The 18,622-nt window shown below is 47.9% G+C and overlaps 1 protein-coding gene across 2 annotated transcripts in view; it reads left to right on the forward strand.

Annotated features, from left to right (window-relative positions):
- Positions 1 to 18,622, forward strand: part of XDH (xanthine dehydrogenase) — a 62,794-nt gene that overhangs the window by 22,505 nt on the left and 21,667 nt on the right. For both annotated transcript variants that reach the window (XM_080814147.1, XM_080814148.1), the window contains exons 10-20: positions 250 to 342; positions 904 to 1,055; positions 2,068 to 2,161; positions 3,546 to 3,655; positions 5,759 to 5,943; positions 7,612 to 7,786; positions 9,737 to 9,820; positions 11,271 to 11,440; positions 14,939 to 15,062; positions 17,015 to 17,134; positions 17,797 to 17,893. In XM_080814147.1, coding sequence (XP_080670273.1) covers positions 250 to 342; positions 904 to 1,055; positions 2,068 to 2,161; positions 3,546 to 3,655; positions 5,759 to 5,943; positions 7,612 to 7,786; positions 9,737 to 9,820; positions 11,271 to 11,440; positions 14,939 to 15,062; positions 17,015 to 17,134; positions 17,797 to 17,893 — 1,404 coding nt within the window. The remainder of the gene's footprint in view (positions 1 to 249; positions 343 to 903; positions 1,056 to 2,067; positions 2,162 to 3,545; positions 3,656 to 5,758; positions 5,944 to 7,611; positions 7,787 to 9,736; positions 9,821 to 11,270; positions 11,441 to 14,938; positions 15,063 to 17,014; positions 17,135 to 17,796; positions 17,894 to 18,622) is intronic.

Here is an 18,622-nt window from a genome sequence, read left to right on the forward strand (position 1 = left end):
CTCATTTGAATTCTGATAGAGCTTTTTCTTGGGAGGAGGAGAAAGACACAGTTTTGGCTGATAGTGTGGAAACCACATGGAGCCCCCCAGCTTGTCCCCTGTGTCTGCTAATCCTGAGACCCCCCCCGACCCCACCCAGGGAGAGTGATGCTGTTGCGAACATGTCACAGATCCCGTGTGAGCGGCAGGAAAGTGCCAAGGCCTCCTCTGGCAGGAGCCTCCAACTTCAGGTTTCTTGTTTCTCTCAAGGCATTGAGATGAAGTTCAAGAACAAACTGTTTCCTATGATCGTCTGCCCAGCCTGGATTCCTGAGCTGAATTCAGTGGAACACGGACCAGAGGGTAAGGGGAGGTGTGCCTGGAGCCCCCGGAGGGAGGGGCTGGGCTGCTGGGGCTGGGTCCCATGGGATGCTGGGTGCCAGGAAAGCCTCCCTGCGTGGGGGGAGAGGGCCCCCTCATTGCCTTCGTTCACCGAGCATCCGTGGTAGGGTGCAGGGGGTGAGGAGAGGCTGTGTGATTTTTCAATATTCATTCTCAATCCTGCTCTTACATGTTAGAATCACTCATGGGGCAGGGAGTCAGTGCGGGGAGGTCTTGGGGGCTTTAAAAAAAAAAAAGCCAGGACTTCACCCTCAGAGACCTGATTTTATTGCGCTGAGAACCACTGGTTGAGAGAGCAGTTGTAAGACCAAGGCACCTGTGACTGAGTCCTAGCTCTTATATTAGCTGTGTGGCATTGGCCAAGTCACTTGACCTCTCTGGGCCTTAATTCCTCATCCATATAAGGGTGTGCGATCTGGTCCAGTCCTCCTCAGGGACCAGTAAAGTGCCCTAGGGGCTGTGTATGAAGGTGTTTTCTTAGCTGTGAGGGGATTCGCTGTTACTCTGAGCTTGTGTTTCCAGGTATCTCCTTTGGAGCCTCGTGCCCCCTGAGCTCTGTGGAAAAGACACTGCGTGAAGCAGTTGACAAACTTCCTAAATACAAAACAGAGGTGTTCAGCGGTGTCCTGGAGCAGCTGCGCTGGTTTGCTGGGATACAGGTCAAGTCCGTGGCGGTGAGTCCCTGTTCAGGGGCCCTCAAGGCTCAGGGCATGAGGCCTTTTGTCACAAGGCGGAGGGCGGAAGGGTCTAGTGTGGCTTCTGCTGAAGACCCAGCAGACCTCAGTGCTCAGAACTATCTGGGGTGCTTGTTAAAATGCAGATTCCTAGGCCCCGCTCCCAGAGATTCTGACTCAGTGGGGCTGGGATGGAGCCCGAAGGTCCTGCTGAGGAAGGCGGCCTGTGGGTTGCTCTGGGAAGCATGTGCTGGTGACTCAGTCTTGCCGCCTGAGGCTGGCGTGTCTCTTCCTGGACTTGGCGAGGCTATCAGCAAATGGATTCGAGATAAGTTAGGGAGAAGCCAAATCGGGATGGGGACTGCCTCTCAGAATTGGGGGAGAACGAGAGGTAGACCCCCCCCGAGAGGAAGGTAGAGGCCCAGCCGTTGACTGTTCACAGCCAGACGTCAGACTAGTCCCAAGTTCCATGTTTGCTAACCGTGTTCACATAGCCGGGGCATTGGGGGCTCACAACGGCTGATGGTGCTGGGCGGAAAGCCACCCCTTCCATTCCATTTTGTTGTTGATGTTTTCAGTTAGAACACAACCCGAAGCTACCAGCCCACTCCCAGTCCCTCCCCCTACCCCAAGCCCCTGCCACCTCGGATTGTGAATGAGGAGGCAGAAACTCAGAAAGCTCCACTGAGTTCCCCAGCTCAGCTGGACTCTACCTCCAGGAGACATTTGCTTTCACTGTGTAATAAACAACCTCAGTTCTTTTAGAAAAAGTCTGGGTGAAATCGAACAAATTTAAAGGAGCTGACTCACATGACTGTCTGCTAAATTTCAGAGATGAGACCCAATCCCAAGTGTTAGGATCCCAAGTTTTGCACGTTGTTCTAGAAGCCCAAGTGAGGCTGGTCTTTTGCCTTCAGCAGGTGTCACCCATGTGTCCTCTGGTTGGGAGGCAGCTGTGAGAGCAAGGTTTCCTGGGCGGGCTGGGCTCTCACGCACTCTCTGCTTGTTCTAGTCCATTGGAGGGAACATCATCACCGCCAGCCCCATCTCTGACCTCAACCCTGTGTTCATGGCCAGCGGAGCCAAGCTGACCATCATGTCCGCAGGTGAGAGCAACGTCATGTCAGAGTTGGGACAGAGGGCCAGGTGGGGAGAAGTCTCACAAGATAGGTCACTTTCTGGAGAGACAGAGCCAGCCCAAAGTTCAGTGACCCTGCTGTCCTAGGGTTTGGATCCCTGGAAACTGCAATGGAAATGGACCCAGCTGGGGTCCAGGAGAGCTGGACCATTTCTTTATAAAGAATTCACAACAGGATCTGTCATGCAGATCCTTACTTACCTGATGGCGTGCTGAAGCTGGGAGGCACGGGCTTGCCGCAGCCCACAGCTACGGTTTTAGGGAGTCTGTGAGTGTTTGTTAAACATGGCCACTGTTAAAAATTGAATTATATAAACTTACAAGAGAATAAATTACATTAAAAGAAAGGTAGTAAATACTCAAAATTCATCACTTCCTAATTATTTGAGTCTATTTCACTATTGCCCAGGCTCTTACGGTTCTTCCCATCTGTTCTATCTGTGGGTTGGAAATGCGATACAATGGTATGCTGCCATATACCCCTTGTGTGAGGGTCCCCAAGACCACCGCCAGCTTGGTGACTCACAGGAGGTCAAGGAGGATTCACAGGGCTCAGCATATAGTCGTACTCATGGCTATGACTTACAAGTGGGAGGATACAAAGCAAAGTCGGCAAAGTATAGAAGGCCATGGGGCACCATCTGGAGGAAACCAGGCACAGACTTCCAGAGCCTTCTCCTGGGAGAGTCACATGGGACGCCCTTCATTCCCTCAGCAACAAGTTGCACCAAGATAATGCCTGTGCAGTACTCTCCACCAGGGCAGCCCTGTGGAGACCGAGTGCCAGGGCTTCTGTTGGGGATGGTCACGGAGCTCTGCCTGGCGCAAACCAAAGCCCAGACACCCACAAGGAAAGCAGCCGTTCGGCATAAACCGTACTATTTGTATGAACAGTTTAGACAGGCTGAGTCATTCTCACCAGGGAATGGTGGGAAGTCTGCTGAAATCCAAGTTCGCAGAGGACAGCCCCCGGCCAACCTTGTAAGCAGGCCTTTCGGAGGATGGCAGGCCTTCTGGGTCAACTCTTTGCTACCCTCTTTCCAACTTCATGTTCACTGATGTCACCCTGGTAGCTTGAAATTAGCAGCAGGAGTATGGATGCTGTAGAAATTAGAAAATCCTCCCAAGTCCGGGCCCGCCCCCTGACCCTACACCATCACTTATTAGACACACAACAGCACATCCTTGAGTTAGGATTTCAGACGGAAGACCTTGGCCCGAGCTGTGGCAGTGACCCCCCATCCCCCCCGACCATGGGCACCAGAGACCAGGGTGGGGAGTCACTGGTGGATGTGGATCGTTCTCTGCTTTCTCACACTGCTTTCTCCGCTTTGCCTCTGGCCTCCATTCAGGCACCAAGAGAACGGTTCGGATGGACCACACCTTCTTCCCTGGCTACAGGAAGACCCTGCTTGCTCCGGAGGAGATCCTGCTTTCTATCGAGATCCCCTACAGCAGGGAGGTGAGCTGCTCAGGAGCATCCCGAATCACCCTTACCCTGGCTAGACTCCAGACGAGGAGACCAGAGTCGGCCTTGGGGACCAATCTTAGCATCGCTCAGCTTTGACATGGTCTCTGAACATTGCCTCTGACCAACCCTATTTCTCTCTGCACAATGAGGCATTTCAGGGTAGGGGGCAGAAGGCGTGCCCTGGACTGTGAAACCAACAGCTAGGCCAGGGGATCCTGAGCAAATCGAGTCCGCTTTCTAAGCCTCAATTTCTTCTTCTGTAAAATGGGCACAGTGTTACCCAGTGTGCGGGTTACTGTGAAGATTGAAATCAAGAATTCATAAGGTTCCAGGCAGATGTCTGGGAGCCAGTAGGGATCTGCAGCCAATAACTAGCCACACGGTTTCACAAAAAGCACATCCAGCTGTGGCGGACGGAGGAGACGGGTTTGCATGCTGAGCGGAGATGCTCCCTGTGAGTCAGGGCCTCACTCGCTGATGAGGTGTTCACTGACTTTGCTCTGGTTTGGCTTGGTGGATTTCTGCTTCATGGGCAGTTTCCCTGCTCTGTTCAGGCAGGTCTGGGCATTTCTGGATGCCTTGCTGTGTTGTTCCGTGGGGGCCGTGTGTCTTCACCCGGTGTGGCTCTCCCCTCCCTCGGCAGCCACACATTCCGTAATGGGCCTCACAGAAAAGTGATCTGTGCAAGACTGGGAACCCAGCCGTCATGGAGAGCATCATGGGTCTCACCCCAGCTAGTGCTCGAGCGAGAGTTCCAAGGCATGTTTGCTCTTGCTAACTTTGGCCTCTTTAATGAGAATGCTAATGAAATTAGAGCCATTTCAACCCCGAGGTGGTTTCTTCATGACTTCCTAGCTTGTCCCTACAGACCATTTTGAGCAGTGATTCCCAGAAGTTTTGCATTTCACGGACCAGGACATTTTTCTTTTGCTTAATTATGAGTTAGGGAAAAAGAAGGGAACAGGCATAGCACTGTCCAGTTTTTATTTTGCCAGATAGGAACATTGACGACAAAAACATTTCATAAAAGAAAGGAGATCTTCATACCCAGAATTAGGAAGGATTTCTCAAGAAAGAACAGCTGCCAATCTGCCACCAGCATTTCGTGGTACCCCAACGGAAATGTCCCCGCGGACTGGTATGGTCCTGGAAGTGAGCAGCTAGAAACTCTGTTCCACAGCCAAGCTCAGGCTTTGGGCGCACTGCCCCAGGGCCATGTTCAACATCAGGGATCTGGATTAGCTTTATGATCAGCAGGAGTCCCTGTGGTTTCTTGGAACAGAAGCCTGTGGCCACTTTGGACCTCCACAATGGGCCTCATTGTGCTTTCTCTAATAAGCCTTCCCTTAAACTTCTACCTCTCATGCTAATCAGAATTTGTGGTGAGTTCAGACCTCGAGCAGAACTTGGCCCCCCAAGAGCTGGATATCAGATGGTTCTTACCTGGAAAGTTACTCACTCTCCCCTCCTATCCGGAAAGAGAGAGCCTGGCTTGAACCTAGAGGGAAACAGATGTTCAAAGCACCAAGGTGGCTCCTGCTTTCTAGTGTGAATCATTCTTTCGGGAAGCAAGATTTCTAACCGTAGACAATAGACAGTGGGAGGCACAAGTTAGAGAGAGCAGGTGCGCAGGCGGCCCGCTGAAGGGCTGCTTCAGACACTCTCTGGCATCTCATTGGACCAGCTTGAGAGGCAGTCAGGCCACCCCTGAGAGGCTGGGTGGGCTCAGATGCTGGGCACCAGGATGGGAAGGTGTGGATGCTGGGGGTCTGTGAGGACCCTCTGTGAAAACGTCTTTCCTCTTCCCAGCTGTTGGCTGAGAGCACCCCGTTCTCCTTTGTCCTTGACTTTCAATCTTCCTGACTGCCAGGGAGAAATGCCAACCCTCCCCAGCTTCTGGGAATCTTACCGGGAACCTCTCCCGGGAATGTGAGAGTCAGTTCTGCCTGGATATCTGAATCCTCACACCAGCCCATTGCGGGTTTGCGATGGCGTTGTCCCTTTAGCCACCCCCGTGTCCCCATGCTCCAGCTTCGCCCTCTGCGGGCCCCACCAAACAAAGTGGGCAGCAAGAGCCCTTCTGTTCTCTTTTAGGGTGAGTATTTCTCAGCATTCAAGCAGGCCTCTCGGAGAGAAGATGACATAGCCAAGGTGACCTGCGGCATGAGGGTCCTGTTCCAGCCGGGAACGGCGCAGGTGAAGGAGCTGGCCCTGTGCTATGGCGGAATGGCCGACAGGACCATCTCAGCCCTCAAGACCACGCGGAAGCAGACGGCAAAGTAAGAGCTACCAGCCAAAGAAAACCACCACCACCGCCCCCACGGCTCGTAGTCCCACTCTTGCTGCGGCCACGGTGCTGCGCCTGCTGTTGCCATGGTCACCACGGCTCCTAGTGGCGTGGTTCCTCATGGCATCGCTGTCGCTTCGCTGGTCTTACCATTGCTGCTCTGCTGTTACTACTGTTAGGACCACTGTTACCACCACGACTACAGCCACAGCGACGGTTACTAGTGCTATTACTCCAGTAACAGTAGTGCTACTGTTACTACAATTACTACAGCGAGAGCTACTCCTCTGGTTACTGCTCCTACTCTTACTAGCACTCCTGCTATGACTCCTCCTCTTCCTACTACCATCACTACTCTGACTAGCGTTCCTGCTGTGGCTAACCACTACTAGTACTCCTGGTGCCAGTACTGCGGTCTCTTGGACTGCCAGTGTTACTAGTACTGCTGCTACTCCTGGTATTACTACTGATTGTATGACCGCGGCTGCTACCGTTAACGCTATTGCTACCACTATGGTTGCTACCGTGACTATTACTACTGCTACAAACCACTACTAGTACTCCTGGTGCCAGTACTGCGGTCTCTTGGACTGCCAGTGTTACTAGTACTGCTGCTACTCCTGGTATTACTACTGATTGTATGACCGCGGCTGCTACCGTTAACGCTATTGCTACCACTATGGTTGCTACCGTGACTATTACTACTGCTACAACTAATCGTAGGATCGCTGCTGCTGTTGCTGTGTTGCTGGTGGTGCTGCTACGACTGTTGCTACTGCTGCTTGTTCTACTATCACTCTGCTTTTGCTATTACCATTACTGTTGCTTCCACTATTCCTATGACTGCGTCTGCCCCTGCTAGTATTAGTTCCACTACTATTGCTATGGCTTCTACGACCATTACTACTGCTGTGGAACTAGAGTGGCTACTGCTATGACCGCGCTAGGGTAGGGGAGCAGCTGACCCAAGCACCTCACTGGGACAGTCCTCTGTAGTCCATAGAAGACCCTCTGGATAAATAAAGCTTACTGCTCGCGTTTGGCTCCTTGGTTCCAGTTCCTGGCTCCAACACTTACCAGCTGGGTTGTACAAGTCAAGTTACTTAACCCTCCTATTGCCTCAGTTTTTTCACTGGTAAAATGTTACAGTTTTTTTTTTTTTTAAAGATTTTATTTATTTATTTGACAGAGATCACAAGCAGGCGGAGAAGCAGGCAGAGAGAGAGAGAGAGAGGGAAGCAGGCTCCTTGATGAACAGAGAGCCTGATACGGGGCTCGATCCCAGGACCCTGAGATCATGACCTGAGCCGAAGGCAGAGGCTTTAACCCACTGAGCCACCCAGGCGCCCCAATGCTACAGTTTTAAATCAAAATGAAAAGTGATGTTTCATATAAGGCACTTAGGACACTGCCTAGTGCATATGATAAGGACTCAATAGATTTTATTTTGATTTTTGTGTCCTTTTTCTTATTGTATCTCTTTTTAAAGATGAGGACACTGAGGCTCAGGCAAGTAACTTGCCTAAAGTTACAACACGATACATATCTGAGCCAAGTTTGGAACCAAGGTTTCTATGACCGTCACCCTGCACCTACCACCCCGCACGAATGATTCTGAGGGCTGGACAGGAGCACTTTCCCACCCTCTGCTCTCTGGCAGTTTCTGGAACGAGGAGCTGCTGCAGGACGTGTGTGCGGGCCTGGCGGAGGAGCTGCACCTGTCCCCTGATGCCCCGGGTGGTATGGTGGAATTCCGGCGGACCCTCACCCTCAGCTTCTTCTTCAAGTTCTACCTGACGGTGCTTCAGAAACTGGGCAAAGAAAACTTGGAAAATGTGAGTGTGGGGGTGGGGACAAGATAGAGACTCCCTGCAGGACTCTTTGTTTGAGGATTTAAGAAGCCAGTGTGAGCAAGGGAGTCCTGTGGACCAGGTGGTAAATTTGCTTCTCCCTTCTGATGTCCAAGGGCAGAGGAGAAAGGACCAAGGACGCATAGCCTAGGGAGCCACATGGAGATGGGAGCCCACAGGGTGGCTGAGAGGCAGAGCACTGGGCTGGGCATCAGTGACATGGGTTCTGGTTCTGGCTGGGTCATTACCTCACCTGAGAACTTGAATAGGTCTCTCGAAATTTCCCACGGGAAATCTGCAGAAGGGGCGGGTAGACCAGATGATCCTTCCAGGGGCTAGCTGACACAACTGTGGTTTTGTAGTTAGAATGGGAATGTGGAGTGAGACGAGAAGGTAGACTGTGGAATGGGACTGTGAGGTGGGGCTGCCACAGCCAGGGGCTGGGCGTCACTGCGAGGGTGTGTACTCTGGAGGGGGTGTGGCTGAGCGGGAGCCCATCTCCCTACATGGATTCACCAAGTGTTTATTTTGTACCTTTTTTGTATAGCATTGCACTAGGCACTAAGGGGTAGCCTCATGCGGGAGAGAACCTGGTTAATAAAGGCCAGCCTAGAGTGACAACTGAGAAGATGGTGTGGAGAGCACAAAGGAGAGAAGGCTCCACAGATGTGGGGACAGCTGACTGAAATCCCCCTCTGAAAAACATTCATAATACTTATTCTCTTCTGATTAATAAAAGCAATAAACTTGGGGCGCCTGTGTGGCTCAGTGGGTTAAAGCCTCTGCCTTCGGCGCAGGTCATGATCCCAGGGTCCTGGGATCGAGCCCCACATCGGGCTCTCTGCTCGGCAGGGAGCCTGCTTCCTCCTCTCTCTCTGCCTGCCTCTCTGCCTACTTGTGATCTCTGTCTGTCAAATAAATGAATAAATAAAATCTTTAAAAAATAAAAAAAAATTTTAAAAAAAGCAATAAACTTATTGTGGAAAACTTTAAAAACATAGAAATGTGTTAAAAATTTAAATTGAAAAGAAAAAATTAAATATTTTTTGAATTAAAGAAATTAAATTTAAAAAGTTTTTAAAATTAACTTTTTAAAAAATTAATATTACTCTTCTCTCAGATCCTATAGAAAACCAGTGCTACTATTTTTGCTTATTTCTCTGATTTTTTTTCCTACATTCATCTCTCCATCTGTCATTCTCTTTCCTCTCTCTCCCTCTATCTCTCCTTCCATCCACCTCTCTATAGACCTGCCATCTTCCTAGCTTTTGATCTGAAACATATCATTTTTCTAAACAGGTTCAGACAGGCTGCATATACAGTTTTATGCCCCCCCTTGATTCTGTTGAGATGATATCGTGCACATTTCCCATATCATTAAATATTTCCCACAGAGATGAGGAGGAAGAAGCTTTTCCAGCAGGGCTGGAGAAGAAAGAGCAGAGTGCATAAATGCAGGAGGGAGGGAAGCCATTTGGTGTGTCGGAGGAAGTACAAACCGTTCACCGTGCAGGCTGCAGGGGTGGGAGGGGAGTTGAGGCTGTTATTAAGTACTGAGCTCTCGAGCCCTCACGCTGATGTTGATATCAGTCCAGCCAGATCTAGAAGGAATGCAAAATGAGATGATGGGAACAGTTATAACTTTTTTTTAAAAGAGTTTATTTATTTATTTATTTGACGGACAGAGATCACAAGTAGGCAGAGAGGCAGGCAGAGAGAGAGGAAGGGAAGCAGGCTTCCCGCTGAGCAGAGAGCCCAACATGGGGCTCAGTCCCAGGACACTGGGATCATGACCTGAGCTGAAAGCGGAGGCTTTAACCCACGGAGCCACCCAGGCACCCCTAGAACAGCTGTAACTTTTACCCTGGGGGACAACCAAGGGTGGGATCAATGATAGAAATAGTCATGATCACCATGGTTATCTTGCCTCCACAGAACTGTGCGAAGCTGGACCCCACCGATGCCAGTGCCACCTTACTCTTTCAGAAAGACCCTCCAGCCAATGTCCAGCTCTTCCAAGTGAGTACACATGATGTATGGCTAATATCATGGGCCCTTGCAGGGCATTTCGGATGACGCTAACCATTGGTGAATGTCCAACTTGGATTGGATATAGGTGCTCAAAACTTCTTATAAACTTTGCATAAATATCTAGTGAAGAAAATGGGAATCGTTTTAACGTCAGTGAAGCTATTTTCCCCCTACCCTACTTAAATTTCTCTTTGGCATTACTCTTATCTTCACCTCTCTGGAAAGACAAAGAAAAAGATTTTTTCCACTTTGTCTTTCCTGGTTTCTCCATGGGGCTGATGTGCAAAGCCAGGAGTTCTCCTGACCATGTAAACAAAACAAAACAACAACTCTCTATCAACAGCAACTTTTTGACAAGCAGTAGGTAAAGGATCAGCTTTTCCTATAAACATTTTGGATTTTGTAGGCCATATAATCTCTCAACTTTGTTGCAGCAAGAGACATTACATAAATGAATGTGTGTGTGTGTGTGTGTGTGTGTGTGTGTACCAATAAAGCTTTATTTATAAATGCAGCCACTGAGCCAGATCTGACCCACAGGCCACGATTTGTGGACCCCTGCACTAGAGTGTGGTGGTCCAAAGTGTGAACTCTGGGGTCTGACTGCCAAGATTTAAATCCAGACTCTGCCATGTCATAACTGTAACCTAGGGACAGGTTATTTCCTCTCTGTACCTTTTGGACAAGTTAACTATGCCTACCTACAAGTGTGCATAATGTTGGCATCTGTTTCACAGGATGGCTCTGAGGATTAAATGGTTTAGTACAAGAACATAACTTAGATAGCTCCTGGCATATATTAAACACTCAATAAAATATCAGCCATTATTTTTATTATTACTTTGAAAAACACAAAACCCAGAATTTTATTATAAATACATTTTAGAACATTTTGGAAAGAACAGAAAGATATGAAGAAGAAAACAAAAGTCACCCAAGATCCTAGCTCCAAGAGAAAATCATTGTATTTTTGTTTACTTCTCTCCATTTTTTCCCCCCGTGCGTATATAGAAACACGTATATACTACGTTTATAACATGTATATTTTTTCTACAGAATTCAAATGATCATACACACACACAATGTTTTGTGTCCTATTTTGACACTTCACGTGAGCATTCTTTTCTTCTCATTGAAATTCTTTAAACATCTGTCTTAACAGTTGCATACTTTTCCATTGTAGGCATATACCAGAATTGTTTTACGCCCCCGCCCCACAATGAATGGACGTAGAGGTTCCTCTTTAGTTATTTATTCTTTGTTCCTGCCTAGAGTGATGCCATGAGCTCTCTTCTCAGTGACTTCTTATCTGCCTTTCTAATCCCCGTGCCCCTCCCCCCCACCCCCACTTTGGCCTGAAGCTCTCTGTGCTTCCCTGGGCCTGTAGGGAAACAGCGTCCTCCGCAGTTCAGCTTGACTGGTGACCGTGTTGTTCCAGGAGGTGCCAGAGGGTCAGTCTGAGGAGGACATGGTGGGCCGGCCCCTGCCCCACCTGTCCGCGGCCATGCAGGCTTCTGGGGAGGCTGTGTACTGTGACGACATCCCTCGCTACGAGAACGAGCTGTCCCTCCGCCTGGTCACCAGCACCAAGGCCCATGCCAAGATCACGTGAGTATAAGAAATATACCCCATGACGGGGGGCGGGGCGCTCCTGGGAGGCTCCCCCAGAGCCTTCCCGTCTGGAGAGGAACATGGGGATTCCTCTTAAAACCAGCCGGGGGAGGAGCTGGAGGCATCATGGGCTCAGTGGTGTCAGGGAGAGTGAGGGGATGGCATTGGACGTGTAGGTAGGGGCCCAAGGAGGGAAGCCTTGGATGCTGAACCGGGAGATTACATGTAGCTTGAAAAGCATCGAGGAGATTTTAACAGCAACAGGTTAGACCTGCGCTTTATTGTTGGGCTAAATTTCATTGCAGAATTCCAGGAGCACCTGAGTCAGTATTAGGGGAAGAGCATGGCCTTAGAGATTGTGTCCCCACTCCAGTGCTTTGCCACCGAGAGCTTGGCAGGCATGCTTAAGCTCTCAGTTTCCGCATTCATCACAGGATGTTTTCCTGAGGCTCACTGATAAGAGTCTGCAAAGGACCTAGCAGAGAATAGTTACTCATACCTGTTTGTTGAACTTGGAGAGCCCAGATGACAAGAATGGCCACCTCTATAATCATAATAATAATTCCATATTGTTATTGGAGCATAATTCCCAATGCTCATACGACACTTAATATCAGTGCAGCTTGGTTTAAAGCGTTTTGCATAGATTGGCACATTGACTCCTCTCAGCAACCCTCCCGGCTGGTCCTGTTATCCCCATGTTCCAGATGAGGAGACAGGTACAGACACGGTCAGTTACTTGTCTCAGATCCCAGAGCTGGCAAAGCCAGAGTCAGCAGCAAAGCCAGAGTTTGAAGCCAGGCAGCTTCGGCCACCGGGGTGTACAACCTCTGGATGTTCAGGCCAGAGGCTGACTGTGATTTATGGGTGGGCATTAGACGCAGAGCCTGCTGAGCAGGGAAAGCCTCCTTGGGTGCTGCCACTACAGGGACTAGCGACCCAGTCTCCTCGTCATTGGGTTTTCCTCTGCTGCTCCCAGCCACCTGGAGACAGGCTCAAGGAAAAGGTAACAGGGACACAGATAAAAGCTAACAGATACGTAAACCCCTCTAGCTCTCTGGCAAAAAAAAAAAAAAAAAAAAAGTTTGTTTAGGATGGTATGGTTGTTTGCTCTAGGGTAAATTCATTTGCCTTTGTCCTTGTCTTTTTTTTTTTTTTTTAATTTCTTTTGTGTTCCAGAATTCATTGTTTAGGCACCACACACAGTGCTCGGTGTAATATGTGCCCTCCTTAATACCCACCACCAGGCTCACCCAACACCCCACCTCCTCCCCTCAAACCCTCAGTTTGTTTCTCAGAGTCCACATCCTCTCATGGTTTGTCTCCCCCTCCAATTTCCCGCAACTCCCTTCTCCTCTCCATCTCCCCATGTCCTCCATGTTACTCCTTATGCTCCACAAATAAGCAAAAGCATATGATAATTGACTCTCTCTGCTTGACTTATTTCACTCAGCATAATCTTTTCCAGACCCGTCCATGTTGATACAAAAGTTGGGTATTCATCCTTTCTGATGGAGGCATAATACTGCATAGTATATATGGACCATATCTTCTTTATCCATTCGTCCATTGAAGGGCATCTTGGTTCTTTCCACAGTTTGGCGGCTGTCGCCATTGCTGCTATGAACATTGGGGTACAGATGGCCTTTCTTTTTACTACATCTGCATTTTGGGGGTAAATACCCAGTAGTACAATTGCAGGGTCATAGGGAAGCTCTACTTTTAATTTCTTAAGGAATCTCCACACTGTTTTCCAAAGTGGCTGCACCAACTTGCATTCCCACCAACAGTATGAGAGGGTTCCCCTTTCTCCGCATCCTCTCCAACACTTGGTGTTTACTGTCTTGTTGATTTTGACCATTTTAACTGGTGTAAGGTGGTATCTCAATGTGGTTTTGATTTGAATCTCCCTGACGGCTAGTGATGATGAACATTTTTCATGTGTCTGCTACCCATTTGTATGTCTTCTTTGAAGAAGTGTCTGTTCATGTTTTCTGCCCATGTCTTGAGTGCATACTGACCACATTGACCGTGACCCACATTGTAGCTACATTCAGAGAACTTGGCTCCATCCGAGCAACGTGTGAATGATTGTAGTAGGAGAATAGGGGATTCTGTAGTAACTGCAAATGTCCAGGCTTTCTGGGCTGCCTGCATGGGGAAGGCAGGGAGGTACAATGGAAGTGGACCTGCTTGGGCTTCTCGCAACCTAATTTCTCCCCTCACCCCAGCAGTGCTGCTCTCTGGCTGGGTGACTTTGTACAAGCCACTCAATTCCCTCACACTGAGTTTCCCCAAATGTAACCTGGGAATAATGACAATGATTTTGGGGGGGGTTCTGATGTGGATTGCCTGTTTGGAAGTTGGCTGGTACTCAGAATAGTTTCCATACTTTTCTCCGAGGTGCCTTGGGGCAATCTCCCCATGGGGGCCTGGGCCAGAGTGAGCTGTACATGGTTGAGACTGTTATAAATGATAGTCTCCAGACATTCTCCCTGGGAGACCTGCGGGGGGCCAGGGTGTCCCGCCATTCTGGGATAGCTCCATGAAGGTGGGGAGAGAAATCTGGCCATGTGACGATATTCAGGGCCATTCAGTTTGTGGTACAGCAAGGGCCCCAATGTGCTGAGTCTGTGTGGAAATTAGCTGTGATGTGGGTTTGAGCCCGAGCTTTTAAGAGCCAATGCTGCTCAGTGTCCACAATAGCCAAACTATGGAAAGAACCTAGATGTCCATCAACAGATGAATAGATAAAGAAGATGTGGAATGTATATACAATGAAATATTATGCAGTCATCAAAAAACCCCATGAAATCTTGTCATTTGCAACAACATGGATGGAACTAGAGGGTATTATGCTAAGTGAAATAAGTCAATCAGAAAAAGACAATTATCATATGATCTCACTGATATGAGGAATTTGAGAGGCAGGGTGGGGGTTTGTGGGGGGAAGGGAGGAAAAATGAAACAAGATGAGACTGGGGAGGGAGACAAACCATAAGAGACTTAAAATCTCAGAAATCAAACTAAGGACTGCTGGTTGGGGTGGGGGGGATGAATAGGGTGGCTGGGTGATGGACATTGGGGAGGGTATGTGCTATGGTCAGTGCTGTGAATTGTGTAAGACTGATGATTCACAGACCTGTAGCCCTGAAGCAAATAATACATTATATGTTAATAAAAAATTTTTTTAAAAAGTTAATGCTACTCACTGCGATTTGGTTCCTTAGTAGAAGGTCCATGGGGTTGGGCTGTCCAGCTCATCTTCTGTCCCCCACAGCACTCAGCATGGTGGCCTTCCCAGGTTAGGCATTCAATCAGTTTTTGCAGAGTGGAATAGGATAGGATAAGATAGGATACAGAATATAGGCTAGGAGAGACTAGAATAGACAAGGAGGTGGAGAAGGGAAGAATGTCAGTGTGAGGACAGAGGGGGATGGTGGGTCTTCTGCTCTGGTTTCTTGCCTGCGGCCCTCACTGTGCTCATTCTTGCAGGTCCATAGATATTTCAGAAGCTCAGAAGGTGCCAGGGTTCGTCTGCTTTATCTCTGCCGATGATGTTCCTGGGAGTAATAAAACAGGAATTTTTAATGATGAAATGGTCTTTGCAAAGGATGAGGTAGGTCTTGGATTTTTTTTAGACATGAAGTTAATGGAATGAATGCTTGAGCTTTAATTTATGCTCACGCCTCCAGATCCCTAAACTTGAAAAGACTCCATATTTTCACCTACTGTGGCCATCACACGACTGACCAGAGTGCAGGGACAGAGTCTGTTTGGGGGCACTTTAAACTTTCACTTAGTGTTTACTTGTTTTTTTAACTGAGGGTTGCTAATTGCACACAGTAGGATGACTCCCTGCCAAAGGGGCAGTTAAACAAGACTGGTGATTGTTTTTGAACTACCAGTTATGTTCTTAAGGGTATAATGTTAAGCTCCTTTATTAAAGAAAATAAAAATATGGCAAACAAGCTAACCAGAGTAGAAATCACAATACCATTGCTATGTGTATTGATAATTCACTTCTATGAAAATTCATCTATTGATATATGGAGTTACACACACACACACACTTTCCAAACATTCAAGAAGGTGGCTACAAAAATCCATATACTTTTTTAAAAAAATATTTTATTTATTTATTTGATAGAGAGAGAGAGAGATCACAAGTAGGCAGAGAGGCAGGCAGAGAGAAAAGGGGAAGCAGGCTCCCTGCTGAACAGAAATCCCAATGTGGGGCTCCATCCCAGGACCCTGAGATCATGACCTGAGCTGAAGGCAGAGGCTTAACCCTCTGAGCCGCCCAGGTGCCCCAAAAATATACTTTTAGGATAGTTCTCAGTCACTTTACAATTCCAATACAGATCAAATGCAAATTGGAGATGAGTGAGCTGTTGCTGAAGGTCAAATTCACTTTGTAATACACAAGTAATACACTTCACTTGTATTAATGTACAAGTGAAGAAGAGCAACCATAGCTACCACCATGAGACATGAGGACTCCATTTGACAAAAGAACAAATTATTTTGACAATCTTCAAGAACCTCTAAGACCCCTGCTAGCATAATGGGTAGTGAGAATCAGCCAGGTATAACCACCAGAGCACTAATCAATTAAGTCAACAACTTAACCAGGTCCTCAAGAGATACCGATTAGAGATAGTATGGGTTTCTAGTGTCAGAAACCTCATATTCCAAAGTGATGTCTTGGACAATTTTATTTTATTTTGTATTTTATTTTATTTCATTTTATTTTATTTTTGGTTTATGTTTTGGGGGATGTTGGAAGAAGATTACCTGTGAAGGAATGGAATCATTAAGTAATGAGAAAATGACAATCCTTATTCTATAAATTTAACAAAAAACTGGTTTATGGGTCATCCAGTCTAAGAACCAGCATTTGGGAACTACTGGTTCTGGGCATCTAGATGAAGTATAAGACATGATTGCTGTCTTTGAGAAACTTCTGGATGTAAATCTGGAAACAAGATAAAAGGGAGTGAGGTGGCAGAAGAAAATGAAACTGGAAGTCAGTGCTGAGATTTAATCGTGGTGTAGCAATGAATGTGCCTTGCTTTCTGTGTCTGCATCTCTTCACCTGAAGAACAAGGGTGTTGGAATGGATCTGAGTCAACAGAGAGACTTTGTGCTGCCATACCGCCCATTGTGCTGCTCACAGCAGACATGACTAATCAATTGCCACATTCTATCCTGAGCAACTTCTGCTCTCAGCAGACATGAGTAATCAATTGCCACATTCTATCCCAGGCAACTTCTCAGCAAACTGCCAGTAGTAAATCATCAGAATTGGTCTTTGAGATGAAGTGAATATGCCAACCTGACACTAGTGATCTCCAAGTCCTATTCTAGCTCCACTGATTCTAAACACTTATGAAGAAGCACATAATCCCACATAGTAGGACAAAGACATGAAAAGGCCCCAGGGCATTCCTAAAATATACCTTAAGGAAACTGTGGGGGCAAAGACTTGCTTTGTCTTTTGAGCAATCCAAAATAATTTGTTTTATGAGGCAGATGTGATATCCTTTAATGGTCTGGCTCTGTTCCCAGGTGACTTGTGTTGGGCATATCATTGGTGCTGTGGTCACCGACACCCCAGAACATGCACAGAGAGCCGCTCTAGGGGTGAAAATCACCTATGAAGAACTTCCAGCCATTATCACAATTGAGGTAACTGAGAAAGGGCGGCATGGAAAAGAGCGAACTCCCTGTCCCTGGAGGAAATTTTAGGGATCCTTTGGAGAGGATTTTTATTTTTTATTATTTGTTTATGTATTTTATTTATTTATTTTTAAAAAATATTTTATTTATTTGAGAGAGAGAATGAGAGAGAGAGAGAGCATGAGAGGTGAGAGTTCAGAGGTAGAAACAGACTCCCCACTGAGCAGGGAACCTGATATGGGACTTGATCCTGGGACTCCAGGATCGTGACCTGAGCTGAAGGCAGTTGCTTAATCAACTGAGCCACCCAGGAACCCTGGGGAGGATTTTTAAATGACTTCCGGTCCTGGGATTGTGTGATCTTCTAACACCTTCCCCATCATGGTCTCAGACTCAGTCCACCAGTGGCCAAACGAGTTCCTCCTTCCCAGTACCAGCTCCCATTGGTTCCCTGAGGGACCCTACTTTTCCTCAAGATCCAAGTTTGTCCCCCAGTCTTTGAGGAAACAGAGGAATGCAAGCCCCCGGGTCACAGGCAAGCTTACTTTAAGTCTGTGTAAGACGTTTCTAGAGATGTCTTTGTGAGAAGAGAGAGGGACTTCCAGCAGCTTCTCTTCCTGGACTTTCCTTCTCTGAAAATCCAGTCACTGAACCTTCTTTCTGGTTCTCAGGATGCTATAAAAAACAACTCCTTTTATGGGTCTGAGCTGAAGATCGCGAAGGGAGACCTCATGAAGGGATTTTCGGAAGCAGACAATGTTGTTTCAGGTACAGCTGGTACCTCCCATGGGGTCCCAGGCACGGGCTGGCCCTGGGGTATGAATTAAATTCAAGGGCTGGACCTTGGCTCCTGGAGCAGGGGAGTGAATTTTTACCAGAAGAGTCCTCCTGACATTTGTAACCAAATAATAGACAGTTGGCAGGGAAAGACACCTGTCATCTTCATCTCTGCCCTTCTGTCTTGAGGCTAGATTAGACCTAAGTGATTCTAGGGCGCTGGGGGTGTGTCAAATTTGGAAGACTGCAGGGGAGGTAGCAGCCACAGATCCTGGCCCCCCACTGTGGGCCCGCGGTCAGTCCTTACCCATCTACAGCCAGGGCGCTCCCACTCCTCTCCTCCTCACCCACTCCCCATAGCTCCCACGTGGTGCAGGGCTGCTGACCAGACCCCTTTTGAAGTTGTCACCTACACTGTCCCTCATGCACTAAGTCACTGGCGAGCTGGCTCTCCAGCTGGCTGGATACCTTCAGTTTCAGAAGATGTTCTCACTTTCAGCTTTGCATTCACATCTGTTAATTACTTCTTTACCTTCTCCAAAATTTTACAATACTAGTTTAACATACCCAATGCATTAGGTGTCATTCTGGTTTCTTTTTGGGGGTGGAGGATTTGACTCCCAGATGGCTAAGGCTTTGATCCACTTTCTACCCATGCTGGGAACCTGGAGGTTATCTGTGAGCGGTTGGTTCCTGCCCAGGGCCCAGGGCACGTGCACT

Source organism: Martes martes (genome assembly GCF_963455335.1).
Source record: "Martes martes genome assembly, chromosome: 9".
Lineage (NCBI taxonomy): Eukaryota > Metazoa > Chordata > Mammalia > Carnivora > Mustelidae > Martes > Martes martes.